Source organism: Corticium candelabrum, chromosome 1 (genome assembly GCF_963422355.1).
Source record: "Corticium candelabrum chromosome 1, ooCorCand1.1, whole genome shotgun sequence".
Classification (NCBI taxonomy): Eukaryota; Metazoa; Porifera; class Homoscleromorpha; order Homosclerophorida; family Plakinidae; genus Corticium; species Corticium candelabrum.
In genome coordinates, this window is record NC_085085.1 from 4,526,259 (window position 1) to 4,541,636 (window position 15,378).

General features: G+C 42.2%; 1 protein-coding gene across 1 annotated transcript; it reads right to left on the reverse strand.

The window, feature by feature from the left end:
* Positions 1-7,627: 7,627 nt before the first annotated feature.
* LOC134181006 (uncharacterized) lies at positions 7,628-11,183 on the reverse strand. Its single transcript, XM_062648231.1, has one exon. The coding sequence runs from the start codon at positions 11,181-11,183 to the stop codon at positions 7,743-7,745; it is 3,441 nt and encodes a 1,146-aa protein (XP_062504215.1). The 3' UTR covers positions 7,628-7,742.
* Between the last annotated feature and the right edge of the window lie 4,195 nt (positions 11,184-15,378).

Here is a 15,378-nt window from a genome sequence, read left to right on the forward strand (position 1 = left end):
TGGCTTTATCGTCAAGTAAGCATTCGATGAGTTAGCATGTCATTAGGAGCGAAACAAGTAGCGCGTCGCATTTGTGTTAGCCTGCACCCCACTGTGATATTACAGTTGTCCGTGGATCGTTTAGATGTAATTACAAAGTACTCATTGACGTTAGCAGTTGTCTACAGCGCTGATTGGCCGTTTTATTGAGCGGTGGTTTTGATTGGAGCGGATGTTTCCAAACTTGGGCAGTCGCACCTCTTCCGAAGTCACTTACAATAGATCTGTCCCCAGACTGCTTTCTTCTCTCTCTCCTCCCATCTCGTGCAGAAAGCAGTCTGGAATATCGAGGCTACACCACAACCAAACATAATAGTTGTTGATTTAAATGGTAGAGTTGCGGCTATGGCCTATTGGACCTCGCTTGTGGCTTGGTCAATTATCTTGCTAATAAAGACTTTAGGCTTCCGGTCTTATTACACGCCAACACCCTATCACCCATGTTATAACTATTAATTACAGTACTAGACGGCTGTAGAGATGACACTGCAATCCGTAAATAGCAATGGCGTATGATTGTGAAAGCACTTTAGCTATTGACTCTATATTTGACTTTATTAGATGGTAGTATGATGAACGTGAACACTACAATGGAGGACGTAGATGATTATCCCAAGAGATCGGAAGACGAGGCAAAGGCTAAATCTACGCAGAAACGACAAAATCAACAGCTTTCAGTTCCTCAAATGAAGGTATTTAATGTTTGACATTTTAATATACGTGCATAACATACACACAAACACGCGCGTGAGCCCACACGCATGCACACCAAATATTAATGCATGTTTTTCATTCTAATGACGTGGCCCAGTCATGGCATTCTCTGTCATTGTATTTGCGGATCAATATATTGTCTTTTTATGTACAAAATTTGAAAGGTTCTCTTGATTTGGAATCTTATGTCATAGTCGTACACTTAGAATTTTGGGTTTCAGGTTAGTCTGTGTCTGCATGCATGTGGTTCTAGCTGTTTGTTTGTCTCTTTTGCCTCTATTGCGTGTCTGCATGTCAGTGACTGACTGCATGACTGTCTGTATGTATGTACTGTATGCATATCTGTTCCTCTGTCTGTCTTTCTCTCTGTTTGTGTCTCAGTATGCATCACAATATTATTACCCGAGGTCCGGATATCCGGGCTAAAAGTATAGCAGTCGTTTGACCAACGACCGTATGACCGTATTTAAACTCCGTTAGCGTACGAAGCTATTCCGACCAATAGACAAAAGTGAGGTCATCATAAAGCTCCACCTCTCTGTCTGGTAGCTGTTAACGACAGTTCTCATTGCTACGATATCCAAAGTCAGACCGAAGAGAGACGCTTAACATACATTTGCACGTGCATATTTTCTCACATTAATGTTTTGTTTTGGCTGTGGCAGCTCTGAGGTCATACCATTGCGACAACCTGTGCCTATTTAGCGGTGGACCTAAATGATTGCGGTTAGACGGCGATAGCTGCGTAAATACGGTAGGCGTAACCATCACATGAGGGGATTTTCAATAATGTCAAATTCATGAACGTTCGTATATGGCATGCCATCGCTGCCAAAACATTTGCGCTGACATTTGCAATTACATTTGACATTCGCGTTTGCTTTCGCGTTTGCTTTCGCGTTTTGCTCTCGCGTTTGCTTTCGCGTTTGCTCTAGATTCATACTTAATTAATTAAAGGAAATATTTCTTTGCATGTGTGATTGTTTCTGCACGCGAACACGACAACATTCCGATCGACATCTACAACTCTCTACGAATTGATTGGCCTTATGTGCATTCGTAAGATTTAGGTGCCATCTCTTCTAGCCACTTGAAGACATTGTAATTTGCAGCTAAAGTGAGATGTAAATAACTATTATATATGAAAATATTAATATTATCTATTCAAACTTTTTTTAAAAGATTGACATGGCTAGGAGAAGTTTCTAGGTGCAGTTTTACTCCAGAAACTTCATATTTCAAGAAGTAGTGATCAGATATGCCAATACTCATCGGTCGATTTCAAATAATTGGAGCTCTTGTATTACAGGAAGATAACAATCTATTTCTTCCAAACTTAACAGTTATGTAGAACAACTCATGTCATCAACAAAAATACAATTTGAATATAAGTTCTTCTACTAAATGCCATCTGTACCAGCCACGTGAAGACAAATCATTAGAACTGTACAGCTAAAGTGAGATGCAACGGAAGTATTTAATGCCAGGCAAAACGTTTCTGTTCGTCACTGATCTTAGCCATGTGCATTTCTTTGTTAGTACAGTCAGCCCAGACATTTTACTAAACAGTCAAAATGCAGAGTCAAAGGATCTAATGTCCATGAAGATTTAGAGATTCTGTTGTCTTCAAACTTTCACTGCGCATTCCTCAAACCATTCTGACATTCTCTCTCTAATTGATTCACTTGTGCCATTCTCAATCCTCCTCCGATGCTATTCTGATTATGCAGTATGAATCAGTTTAATAAGTAACTGACACTTTAATAATTTCTCATAGGTAACTTCGATATGCGAGTGTGGGGAATAATCTTAGACCACACATTGTCTGATCAATGTGCAGTATCCAACCTATTTAGATATGATAGAATTAACAGCCCCATAATATTTCTGAATTGTTTTCTTTGACCTGATGAGAAACGACATTTCAACTCATTATCTCCAATTAAGTTTGAATACAGACTGACCGATGAAGGTATTTTTCTTCGCAACAAATGCAATTGCAGAGCTTTTCTTGTTAACTAAGGCTTAATTGGCAGTCCTGAATGAATGAAAAGTAAATATCCAGCATGTGCTCTGTCACAATTATAATCCCTAAACAGTTCGTGACACTAAAGTTATGTCGTCCGCGTAAACCAAACATCCCACAAAACTCTGAAGACGAGCTGCTTCTCTAGACTTTCCCAGACTTTTCCAATGAAACTATGGCATCATGTAGGAACAATTAAGTTAAGAGAATTGGTGAGAAACACTGCCTTTATTATTTAATTAATTAATTAATTGTCTCAATCCATTCCTGCTTCCAAATGGTTCCGAAAAGCTATTCCTCCATCCCATTCTAAGAGTTTGATTTGCATACCATGAATATATCAGTCTCACAAATTAGGTTGGGCTATCCAACAATTTCTGAAACAATCTATAATAGGCCACTCTGTCGTATATGCATTGAACAGATTCAATACGGTTGAAGATGAACTAAAGAAGCTTGCATCAGTTAGTACAGCACAGCAGAAGGAGGTACCGTGGATGCTAGCTTGCCTGTCTGCTTGCTTGTTTGTTCGCCTGCCCACTCGCCCACCCGTCCGTCCATCCGTGTATCTGTATGTCTTCCTTTCAGTCTGTCTGTCTGTCTGTCTGTCTGTCAAATACATATATTTCAAATCCAAAGAAAGTTTCATCAAGAGCTTAAAAGCTGGTCTTTAAGTAGAGTTTCTCTAAATCAACAACAAACACTTAAGGCTACAACAGATGACCCCATAGGGGTCAGAGTACATTTAACCACTTAGGTTAAAACAAATTGATATTCGTCAATAACACTGCAAGATTTTAGTCCAGCTGAAATTACTGCCATCTTCCTAGAGATCAAACTTGAATTGCATTGCTGCAGCTTAATCGAAAATCGTCGTCTCCAGTGTGTTTTGAACTCAGCAATGTTAGATCGTCCATTGTAATCCCTTCACAAAGTAGAGAGGACCCTCAAGTACTCAGACGCTTTCTCCCCCCAACGGCCGAAATGTTCGAATACAAGAGGCACGACTGTTGGCGAATATTCACCGGGTATTCTTTCCTGGGCGTACTTGTTTTCTTTGATTTGCTCCCTTCTTATTGCCGCGCTTCCCCCAGTTGTAGCTGGACGAGGTAAGATGTCTGATGCCCATGGGTGAGCTAGTGCCACGTCTAACTCAACGATAGATCCTGTCTCCGAGTCATAAACTTGGATGTCAGGCTGATTGTTCGAATGTGTGTAGCAGTCCCTAGGCTCACACTTGTGGGGCAGATGAAGTGAACTCAAGCAATCAGACCATACTGACATTATCGAATCATGGGACCACACAGGGCCGCCACCTTTCTTGCATGTTAGGAGGTGGAATCCATCTGCGTCAGAGCCCTTTATGTCTAAAGTTCGACCACAATCGCACTTAGTGACCCACTCAGGAAAGGAGACACGAATTCCTATAACCTCATTGAAGCTGCCGAAATAGAATTGTTGGGTGATAGCGCAAACTTCTTTGAGGAAGGTGCAGCACTGAGCCAAGCCCCAGATCCCTTACCCTGCAGAGACAGCAGACGTGCAGCGTCTTTTTGAGATGAGCTGTCAATCAAAGCATTGACTGTAATCTGGTTGTTAGCATCTTCCAATCTTTGTTGGAGTTTCTTTGTGTTAGATACCACCTCTGACAGATCCTTGCCGTCGTCCAATAGTTGATCCAGTTGATAACCAATGCTTCCCTTCTTGCAATTTGATAAAAGAGTCCTGACATGATCTGCCAAGGATGTGAACCGGTTCGGTAACTCCTGCAGGGAATGACCCCAGCTTGATAAAAAGGCAAAACGGGAGACAGTTTGCAACAGTGTCATTTCGAACCCACCTAGACGTATCGGGAGTGTTGCCTGCTCTCATTGGTTACCTGTTAAATCTCTGGTACCAATCAAAGTTGTAAAGCACTTTTTAGACAGTCGATCATGAATAGTGGCAGCTGGCTGTCTGTTTGTTTGTCTGTCTATCTGTCATTGCCTCTCACATGGTCAAGTAGAGATAGGCAGATTTAGAGACAGGGCAATTCAGTTTTTAATCCACTAGGTTTGAATTGATGAACAGAGTAATCAACTGATGTGGATTTATTTACCTCTGACGATTGCTTGTTGTGTCTTTAAAGTTTGAAATTGATGAACTTCTCTGTCGCTCTGTCTTTGTGCCTCTGTGTGTGTGTGTGTGTGTGTGTGTGTGTGTGTGTGTGTGTGTGTGTGTGTGTGTGTGTGTCTGTGTGTGTGTGTCTGTGTGTGTGTGTGTGTGTGTGTGTGTGTGTGTGTGTGTGTGTGTCTGTGTCTGTGTCTGTGTCTGTGTCTGTGTCTGTGTGTGAGTGTGTGTATGTGTGTGTGTGTGTGTGTGTGTGTGTGTGTGTGTGTGTGTGTGTGTGTGTGTGTGTGTGTGTGTGTCTGTGTCTGTGTGTGTCTGTGTGTTTGTCTTTCTTTGCAGCTGGTTGCATATCATTGGTTTCTACCATCTGTTGAGGCTGATAACCTGAAAGATGAAGGACGTTTCTTAGTTTTCTTTGACGCCTTTCCTTATGTGTTCATAGCAGTTGCTATTTGGAGTACTGCACATCAAGATAAATTGAAAGGATTACTATGGAGTACTGATACTTCTTAGTGTATGCGCCAGCTTAGTTTACCAGGGTCGCCTAATGAATTTGTATGTGCAGTTATTCTCACATCAGCTAGAGAAAGGAGATCTTCTGTATGCAATAACATTGTTGATTGGTTCGTACTTCATGCATGTTTGTGTATCTCTACTATAATTCAAGAGCATTGCATCGATCTGTTTCTCTGGTTTCAAGTGCGCAAATGAAGTAGGTCTGTTAGCACAAGTTGCATATGGTAACATGTCTTGATTTGTTTTCGTTCTATTAGATATCATACTTGGGTCACGTTTTCAAGACTTCAGGACTAATTGTTGTTCACTCTTACCAACTTGTGACATCATAGGAGTATGACCTATATATGGTCAGGGAACGAGGCAATCTATCACAGTGAACGGCACGTTATGGAAGAACTTGCTGCAAGTACTGCGTGGTCAAAATGATGCTATATATTTCTGCTTGGAGTCTATCAGTAAATGACTTCATTTCTTGCTCCTACATTTACCTATGGTGTGTGTGTGTTTGTGTTTGTTTGTGTGTGTGTGTGTGTGTGTGTGTGTGTGTGTGTGTGTGTGTGTGTGTGTGTGTGTGTGTGTGTGTGTGTGTGTGTGTTTCTGTGTGTGTGTGTGTGTGTGTGTGTGTGTGTGTGTGTGTGTGTGTGTGTGTGTCTGTGTCTGTGTCTGTGTCTGTGTCTGTGTCTGTGTCTGTGTCTGTGTGTGTGTGTGTGCGTGTGTGTGTCATATCTCATTGAGTCAATCTATATTTCCACCTAGTTTTCATACTTCCAGGTAGCTGAGTGTTGTGTAATGCAATGGTCAGTTTTGAACAAGTTCTGGTCTGCCTCTTAGGTTGTTGTTTCACGAACAGGCGCCAGGGATGTGGAACTTTAATTATGTTAATACAATTATCGGACCAGTGACAGGTCATAATAGGGTGTTGCAGTGTACACACCAACAGAATGTCTCAGGCTTACTACTGTTTCATGAACGCTAAAGGAGTTGCACTAGTACGGTGTTACATGACCACCAGACAGGTGGTCGAATTTAAGCACTTTTCAGGATGTCTATAGTGCACTCAATTTAGTGTTCCTATGACTGCATGATTCGAGCACTCTGTAGTGTGTTCTGGAGACTCTTTAATTTTAGCAGTGTAGTACTACTGAGAAAACTGGTGTATTTGAAAATGAAACTCTATCGTACAAGATAAATAATTAAGCAAAGGTATTGTACGCAACATACGCAAAAATTCCATTAAATACATATTTCATTCTAAAATTTAACTACAGTGTAGTCTACTCTCAGCCGAAGCCAAGAGTGACTTTGTTGATAGGTTTTCTTCTTGTTCTGCAGCCTCTGAGACTCACGATGGATGCACGTAATAAGGCAAAGCCAATGCTACATCTTATCCAGTTGATGGAACTATTACTACTACTACTAATACTACTACTACTACTACTACTACTACTACTACTGAGAGAACTGGTGTATTTGAACAATCAAACGGCATCTGCTAACACACTACTACATACTACTACTGTATGTAAAAGCTTCCTCTATAGCAACAAGTTTCTAGGTTGTAACAACTTTGAGATAAACAGTCTTCTATAATCTACTTTCTGCTGCTTCCAGCAGAATGTTGAAGTCCCTTGAGGTTCTGTGAAGCTTGGACCTGCATCCTCGCAAACACATCACGCAGGCCCGAAGGAGTGCAAATGACAGTCGACATCTCAGCCAGTTGATAGTTGTGCTGTACTCGGTGTGGTGCTTTTCCGATAAAAGTGAGGCTAGTCTTTTCAAAAAAATAGACGTCAGTTTACTGCATCCTCCAGTGCATGCTAAAATGATTGGCGTGAACGATGAAAGCTCCACGTTATTAATTCGTTCCTCGTATCGCCTTTTCTTCTCTTGTTCCTGCCGTTTATATAATGACGGGATCTGCACTGATTTGTAGGATGAGGCATTAGGGTTGAAGACCCTGACGTCAAAGAAAGTTCGTTGGAAGTGCCCACCCCAAAATCCACTGACAGCAATATCAAGTCTGGCATTTTCGTCAGAGGTAGTACAGCGTTTTTGAAACACCTCGCCGTTGAGAGGTTGCAGAACGGGCTCTTTGTGTACATCGTGGCAAACCTCTGTCAACAAGTTGGTAAATAAATCGCGGACCTCGTTATGGCGGATGCTGGGGTATCCTCCTGTTGGACATGACAGAGAGTGATCTACATATCTACTACTACTACTACTTGGAACCGTGTTGTATTTGAACAAATTGTACAACGTACATATGTCAATTATCTAACTAATGTAGCAGTTACTATACTAATTTAAAACAGAAAGTACTACTCTGGAAGAACTTTTAACTGACCATGCCGCTTTCAGCAGTAGCCAAGCTAATGTTCAAGTCTTGACCAAGTTCATGACAAGGTGGCTTGGATCGAGAACCTCGTAGGCACATGATTGAAGATCGTAGTAGAGCGAACCCAATTCGGCAACGTAACCAGTTGATGGTAAGATTGTATGTGGTGCCTGTTTTATTTGCCAGCAAGGAAGCAAGTCTCTTGACAAAAGTATTGGTAAGAGAACTGCAACCGCCAGTGCAAGAATAGACAATAGGTGTAAAAGACGAAAGTTCCACTTGTTGTATCCTGTGCTCGTACTTTCTCTTCTTTTCTTGTTCTTGGCGTTTATAACAAGAATTAATAGCAATGTCCCTGTAGGATGGAGCATTTGCATTGAAAATACGTACATCAAAAAAGGTAGTTTGAAAAGTTTTGCCCCAAAAGCCATTTGCTCGTATGTCTAGTCGAGCTTCATTGTCTGTTGTGGTACTTCGTCCAACAAAGCTTTCACCATTCAGGGATTGCAAAACCGGTTCAAGTTTAACGTCATTACAAACTTTTCCAAGAAGACCTCCAACAATGTCACGTATTTCGTTATGTCTCAATGACGGAAACCCGCCTGTGGGGCAAGTTAATGCATGATCCACGTTGAAGCTGCCGCCACAAGGGCACTTGTCAGGAAGGTATGCAGGTTTCCAGCCATAGCGTAGGCAAATGGAGTCACGAAATGCCGATTTGTGCAAGTAGTAGCCATGCTCTTCAACCGGGATGACTGTCAACCAAGAGGAAGCTCCCTTTTCTTTTGAGAGTAAAATCGCTCGCTTTAAGTGCTGAGGAAGTTGATTTTCAACAGTGGCAGCAGATGACATCAGTTGCTGTTGTTTGTGTTGTCGCGTGGTTAATTTGAGTTTTTCTTGGAGATGAGAGGTATCTTCAAGAGCAAAGTCTTGTTGAAGAATCTTCTTGACTAAAGGCGCCGTGATGGTTTGTGAATGGGAATATTCATATGCTAAATTCTCAGGATTGATAATACCTAGACCACCGAATCGAGCTGGCAAAGCGATAAGTTGTCTTTCAGTTGGATTGAGTTGTGCTCGATTGAGAAGAGCAGGAATAAGGTTTTCTTGAATGGCAGATTCTAGTGAACACAAAAGTGTGCCATCATCACGGTTGGTTCTCAGTGCATACGTCCAGCGACCCACAATGCCGTGGGTAAATGCAGCATATGCGGCGTGGGGTTGTGAGCGAGCTATGCGAGCCAAATCAGCGATTTCGTTTGTCCATTCAATAATCTTTTGCTGTAGGAAAGTTTTGCGGAAAGTTTCTGTACCAATAGCGGAACCTAGGTATTTGTGACCTTCTGAAGTGATGTTCACGGAAGTGTTGTTAAAGAGCTGCCTTGCTTTGTCAATTGCATCAGGTTTCACGATCAGCCAAGATTTCTTTCCATTTGGGAAGTAACCGTATTTGGGGCCTTTGTCACACAGCAAGTGCCACCAATCTCTCACTTTTTCTAATTTTCCTCCAGCAGCGGCATCATCAGCATACCATACTTGTCGATTTTCTGAAAGTTTTAGTTTAGTAATTAAAGGCACGGTAGCAAGGGCGTACATTACCATCGCCAAGGGGTCTCCTTGCGTGGTACCTTCTTGAGACCAGAGCATTTCCCCGCCAACAAAGAGACAAGAAGGTTTCCTGTAAGTGTTGACAAGGATGGGAAAAATAGAAGGACAGTTGATTGAAATGTTCTTCAAGGCAACCTGTCTGTTAAGACAATTGAAAGCATTTGTTGCGTCCACAAGCAAGATTGCCTCTGTGTCAGAGTCGTGGTAGATGGATTGCATTGCATGTACAGCTGCTTCACAGCCTGAACTCTGCCCCGCGCAAAGCTGCAAAGCTCCAGTGACAGCTAGTACATTAGATCGAACGATTTTGAGGATAGCTTTTCCCAGTATTCGCCGTATCACTTCACATATTCCAATTGGACGAATGCCAGGATTTTTGTCAAGTGGTATCAATCGGCAAGCTACTAAAGCTGTGATAGCATTTGGATCCACAAACGTTGTTGACAAACGTTTGGCAACAGCTGCAAGGGCAGTACACAACTCATTGGAGTAACTTTTGAAACTGGTGCAAAGACGTTTCCAGTTACTCGCATCTAATCCGGAAGGACCTGCCGCCCCAGATGATTTCAGAGCCATGGATCTAATGAGACTGCCATCTAATTGATCAAACAGAATAGAGTGAGGGACAGGGATTTGGTCAGCGGAATCCAATAACGCCTCTTGATGTAATGGAGACGCCTGTGGATGTTTCTCTTTTAGGACATCTCTAACCGTTGTCGGATCATTGTCTGATATACTTTTAGTGAGTGATAGGACACCCGAAGCTCCTTGTTTGTTTATCAGACGATCAGCTGCTTTGATATTCCCGTTTTTTACTAGATTGGCAAACTTAAGCGCAGATACCTTTTCGGTGTCTGCACCTGAATGGCCTGCAATATGCTTGAATCTCTGCGTATGGCTAGTAAGTTGTTTCTGAATGGTGTTTCCTTCTCTCAAAAGATCAGAAATGTTGCCATCAAACCAAGCGTTTAAACGTCGAGACAAACAAGACTGTATTGCTTCTTTGTTTGCGTGTTTGTATGGTCGCTGAAGAAGAAGCTGTGGCATTAGCATTGAAGCTGTGAGGGCAATGCTTTCAAGAGAGGAAGAATCTGCAAATGCTTGAAATAGTCTGGTAAGCTCTGAAACAAACTTGTTGCCAGCTGTTCCAGAAGGAACACGAAATAAATTTTGCTTCCAGTGAACGACTTCAGAATAGGCATGATTCACCTGTAGTTGGAATTCAGTACCAGAAAGTGATCCCCAGGTAAAATTAGGAGGCGAGACCGGATTGTAACATGGAAATTGACCCAACTCTACTCCCATCGATGACATATCAGAGGAGGTTGTTGGGCAGTGATCATGGTTGGTCGTTTCATGCAAGCTTGAAGTGTCATTGGATGTTAATTTCATTTTCTGTGGTAGAGTGGAATGCATAAACGATGGTTGAGACAAATCATAGCTATCAAAGTGCAAGATTTCAGAATCATTGACGTGCCTTGAGCTGGCAGCAACTGAAGCGTAAGAGAGTGGATTGTCCAAGTTGCGGTTAATTGGAGAATCCATAATAGTAGGCGCCTTATTACCAGCTGAATTATGAGGATTCTCTGCCTGAGACGTAGTAGACACTGTTGATTTGGTTTGCACAGAGACAGATCCAGGAATGAGATGAAATGGTTTCACATGCTCATTTTTACAGCTTTCTCTAGGCTCTGTTTTCTCAGTCCCACGCACTTTCCAATTTACACAACGGTTGTGGTTGAGTGGATTGCAGTTGCTGCATCGCTTCCCTACTTTGACACAACGACAGTTCCTACAACTACCTGTATTGTTGCATAAACAGCATTTCTTCATGATTGGAGGAATATGGGACGCCAACAATACAAGAAAGATAATTCAGATTACACTCCGACTGACTTCACGCAGTTGACAGGAGACCGTTGACCGTTGATGTAGTAACTCCGTTGAAACAGGTTACAGTCAGCATACACTGTTGTTGAAAGAGTTGCACAAACACAATGTAGTTTCCTGTAATGCGTGGAGGTTATCTAGAACTCGAATCCCTTGCACAGAATTCAAATTCTCCCACCGTGATACCACATCCGGGACTACTACTACTACTACTACTACTACTACTACTACTACTACTACTACACCCTATTGATCCTCTGGGAGAAATGCATGATGCGTGCTCGTAGAAGGGCAAAGCTAAGACGGCAGCAAATCCAGTTTTCTGTACGGTGTGCTTTTCTTGTGAGATAGTAAGAAACCTAGTCTCCATGTTGTGGTGATCTTACTACATCCACCTGTGCATGAAAGTAGGATTGGCGTGAAAGAGGCTAGTTCCACTGCCGATTTCCACACTAACTGCATGCAGCATGCAGTAAATTGTCGATCTTCCTATGAATCCGTAATCGGAATCTTAGATTGTCGTGTCAGCGTCCAGACACAATCACACATGCAGAGAATTATTTCCTTTAATTAATTAACTAATGAATTTAGAGCAAACGCGAAAGCAAACGCAAACACGAATGTCAAATGCAAATGCAAATGTCAGCGCAAATGTTTTGACAGCGATGGCATGCCATATTCGTGAATCCTGATCCTCAGCTGCCTTACATACCCTGCACATTTCTTAGCATGTGGTGTGCATTACACTCTCCAAGCGTTTACCACTGTAGTCATTCTCTTCAATGAGTGCTGTTTTTAGTTTATGTTCTTGGTTTGTGTGTTTGTAGCAAGAGCAAGATGCACCAGATACCGAAAGAGCAAGTGAACTGGTGGAAGTAAGAATTGAAGAAAACCAAAATGGAGGTAATAAACAATCAACAAGGGCAAAACTAGCCGCAAATAAGGGATTAAGTTAAAGGGAGACGCTAAACCAGAGAAGACACAAAAAGGTAGACACAAGCGTGCAAACACATGGAGGCCAAGAAGTAAATCAGAAGGATCAGGTTTAAATAATGAATTTAGTATATTGGCATATTTAGTCCATCATCATCAGACTAACAGTGGTGTGTGTGTGTGTGTGTGTGTGTGTGTGTGTGTGTGTGTGTGTGTGTGTGTGTGTGTGTGTGTGTGTGTGTTTTGTGTGTGTGTGTGTATGTCGTCTGTCGCTCAGTCACGATGAAACGTTTACGGCAAATAGAAACATCCAAGACCTTGCGTTTGCAAAATATGTACGGGGTCCACACGCGAAATTTCCTTGACAATGAAACTCACGTACAATTGCTTCTCTCGACTTACGAGCATAAATGTGTATGTGTATATATATATATATATATATATATATATATATATATATATATATATACCTGAACCAAGTTTTTGACTGGGGTACACATACTGGTGCCCTTAAATTTGACACAGTAAGATTGCAACAAGTGTAGTATTAGCATAGTTCTCTGAAACTTGTTGAGTTATGTAGGTTAGTTAATGACCCGTATGTTAGCGAAAACGTGGAGATTTTAGTAAATCTGATTCCGTTTACTGACGCGACATCAGAGACGCTACATAGAGACGCTACATGGCGACCGCACGTGGAATCGTAGCGATAATGGCAACATCTACGTTTCCGCCCCCATCCGCTTTTGAATTCGCGAGACAAGAAGAATGGCCACGCTGGAAAAAGAGATTCCTTCGCTACCATGAAGCAGCAGGTCAACACGCAAAAGACGGCGAAATACAAGTTCCCACGCTTATCAATTCTATGGGAGATAAAGCAGAGGATATACTAACGTCTCCACGACTGACAGAAGACTAGAGGAGGGACTGCTATTTTCCAAGTTTGAAAGTCACTTTATTCGTAAACGCAACGTGATTTACGAGCCAGCATGCTTTAATCAACGCTTCCAACAAGAAAGGGAGTAGGTCGAGAACTTCATCACTTCACTATATCGTCTTGCAGAACATTGTGAGTTCAACACTCTGATGAACTGTTGCGTGATAGAATTGTCGTGGGTCGCAGAGACGAAGAGCTTTCTGAAAAACTTAGTTAGATGCTCCACTCACACTAGAAAAAGCAATATAACAGCAGCGCGTCAGAGTCAATTAGTGAAAGCACAACAGAAATTAGAATGAGAAGCCCATTGTAGGAGGAACCAGCAATAGACTCAGTCAAGACCAAGAAGATAACGCTGAAGAAACGAGATAGTACAGTACAGCAGCCTACACCTATGTGGAAGAAACAATTCGCAGGTAAAAAAACTCCAAGCAAGGGAATCTTGTGGTCGCTGTGGCAGACACCCTTCCCACAGTAGACAGACTTGCCCAGCCAAATTAAGACGTGAAGTGCTACATATGTTAGAGGGTAGGACCCTTCGATAGAGCCAAGGCTGTTAGTAATATCACCTCGGACGATATGAGAAACTCAACTAAAGATGTTGCAGGGGCGTAGCTACCACTGTTCACAGGTTGCACGTACCCCACCCCCGCCCACCCCCACCCCCACCCAGGCTAGCAATTTATTGCCGATCGTCTGGCAGCTCTCGACAGAGCCGCGTGATACTTCCGCTCAATTTGGGGTTGCTCGCATGTCAAAAAGAATTTGCGTCATGTCGCGTCATGTACATGGCTTTGCTCGCGGACAGACCCTTGACCATCCACCTTCTAGCCTTCCCTATCACTATCTGTGAGACTGAGCGATCTGTCCGTACTAGGAAGAGACTGAAAAACTACTTGCGTTCTACAATGAATCAAGTTCTTTAGCCCTAATTCATACGAAATATACTATGAATATATATTATCAAGAAGTACTTTCGAGGTTTTATAATTTGCATTCTATAAGATTGCTGAAGGTGATGATGTCTTGAATGACAAACAGATGTAACCTAACCATTTCCGGCTTTGAAGATTTCTTATCTGAACTGTTTGACGTTGAGTTGATCATTTTTAGTTTTACTAGATCAGTAGACCGCTGCTTATTATGTCATGCGTATACGTAATGGCAAACAGTTTTAAAGGAATACTGTAAAATGATATGCATTGAGTTAGTGACTATTAATTTATATCCTGTGCACTGACATTGACCAGTGTGTGTGTGTGTGTGTGTGTGTGTGTGTGTGTGTGTGTGTGTGTGTGTGTGTGTGTGTGTGTGTGTGTGTGTGTGTGTGTGTACGTGTAATATTATAATGTACTCACATACATTATATTTGTTCGAGATTTGTGAACCCCGACCCCTTAGTGCAGCCGAGCTACGCCACTGTGTTGTGTATCTCAACATCGTTTCAGAAATGAAGAATAAACCATGGATGGTAGAGATACTTAGTTACCGGCACGTGGCCCCTACGCAATGAGCTTTATTGCAAACGGTTCAATAATATCTGTGTTCGGCCAACTGCCCGCATAGTTTAGTTATTGCACATTTTCCAAAGTTATTGCCAGCTCCCACAATTATTGCACGCTCACAGTGCATGACCTGATATTCAACACCTCTATACAAACATAAAGGATATAAAAATATGAAGGACATCCTGCACGCCATTTTATGCCAACCACGAACTTCACAAGCAAGCTAGCAAGTCAAAAGTGCAGCTTACAAAAGTAGACAATCTCTGACCAAATAGTTCAAACTGTCGCTAAACCAAGAAAGCTGACTACATGGCAGTCTACTGGAACGCTCATTGGGTAGGAGCCACGTGCCGGTAACTAAGCCGGTTATCACCCTTTTTCCAGCGCAACGTCATATTTATTTCCGGATCACCGTTTATTGCACGTAGGCTCCTGCAATAAACGGTGATCGGGCAACAAATTGATATTGCTTTGGAACTCTGGCGATAACCTGTACCTAAAGACGGCAACCTTATTGCTTTTAAATTAGACACAGGAGCAGATGTCATTGTAGTTCCGGAGAGTTCAGCAAAATACTGGAGGAATAAATTACTGTTTTCACAGAAACACTTGAGAGGACCAAAGAATACTGTTCTGCGTGTATCAGGCCAATTCCAGTGCAGTTTACATAGAGAAAATAGGGTTATCCAGGAGATCGTGTATGCAATCAAGCACCTTAATCAGCCTTGACTGGGGAGACCAGCGATTGAGAAACTCCAAC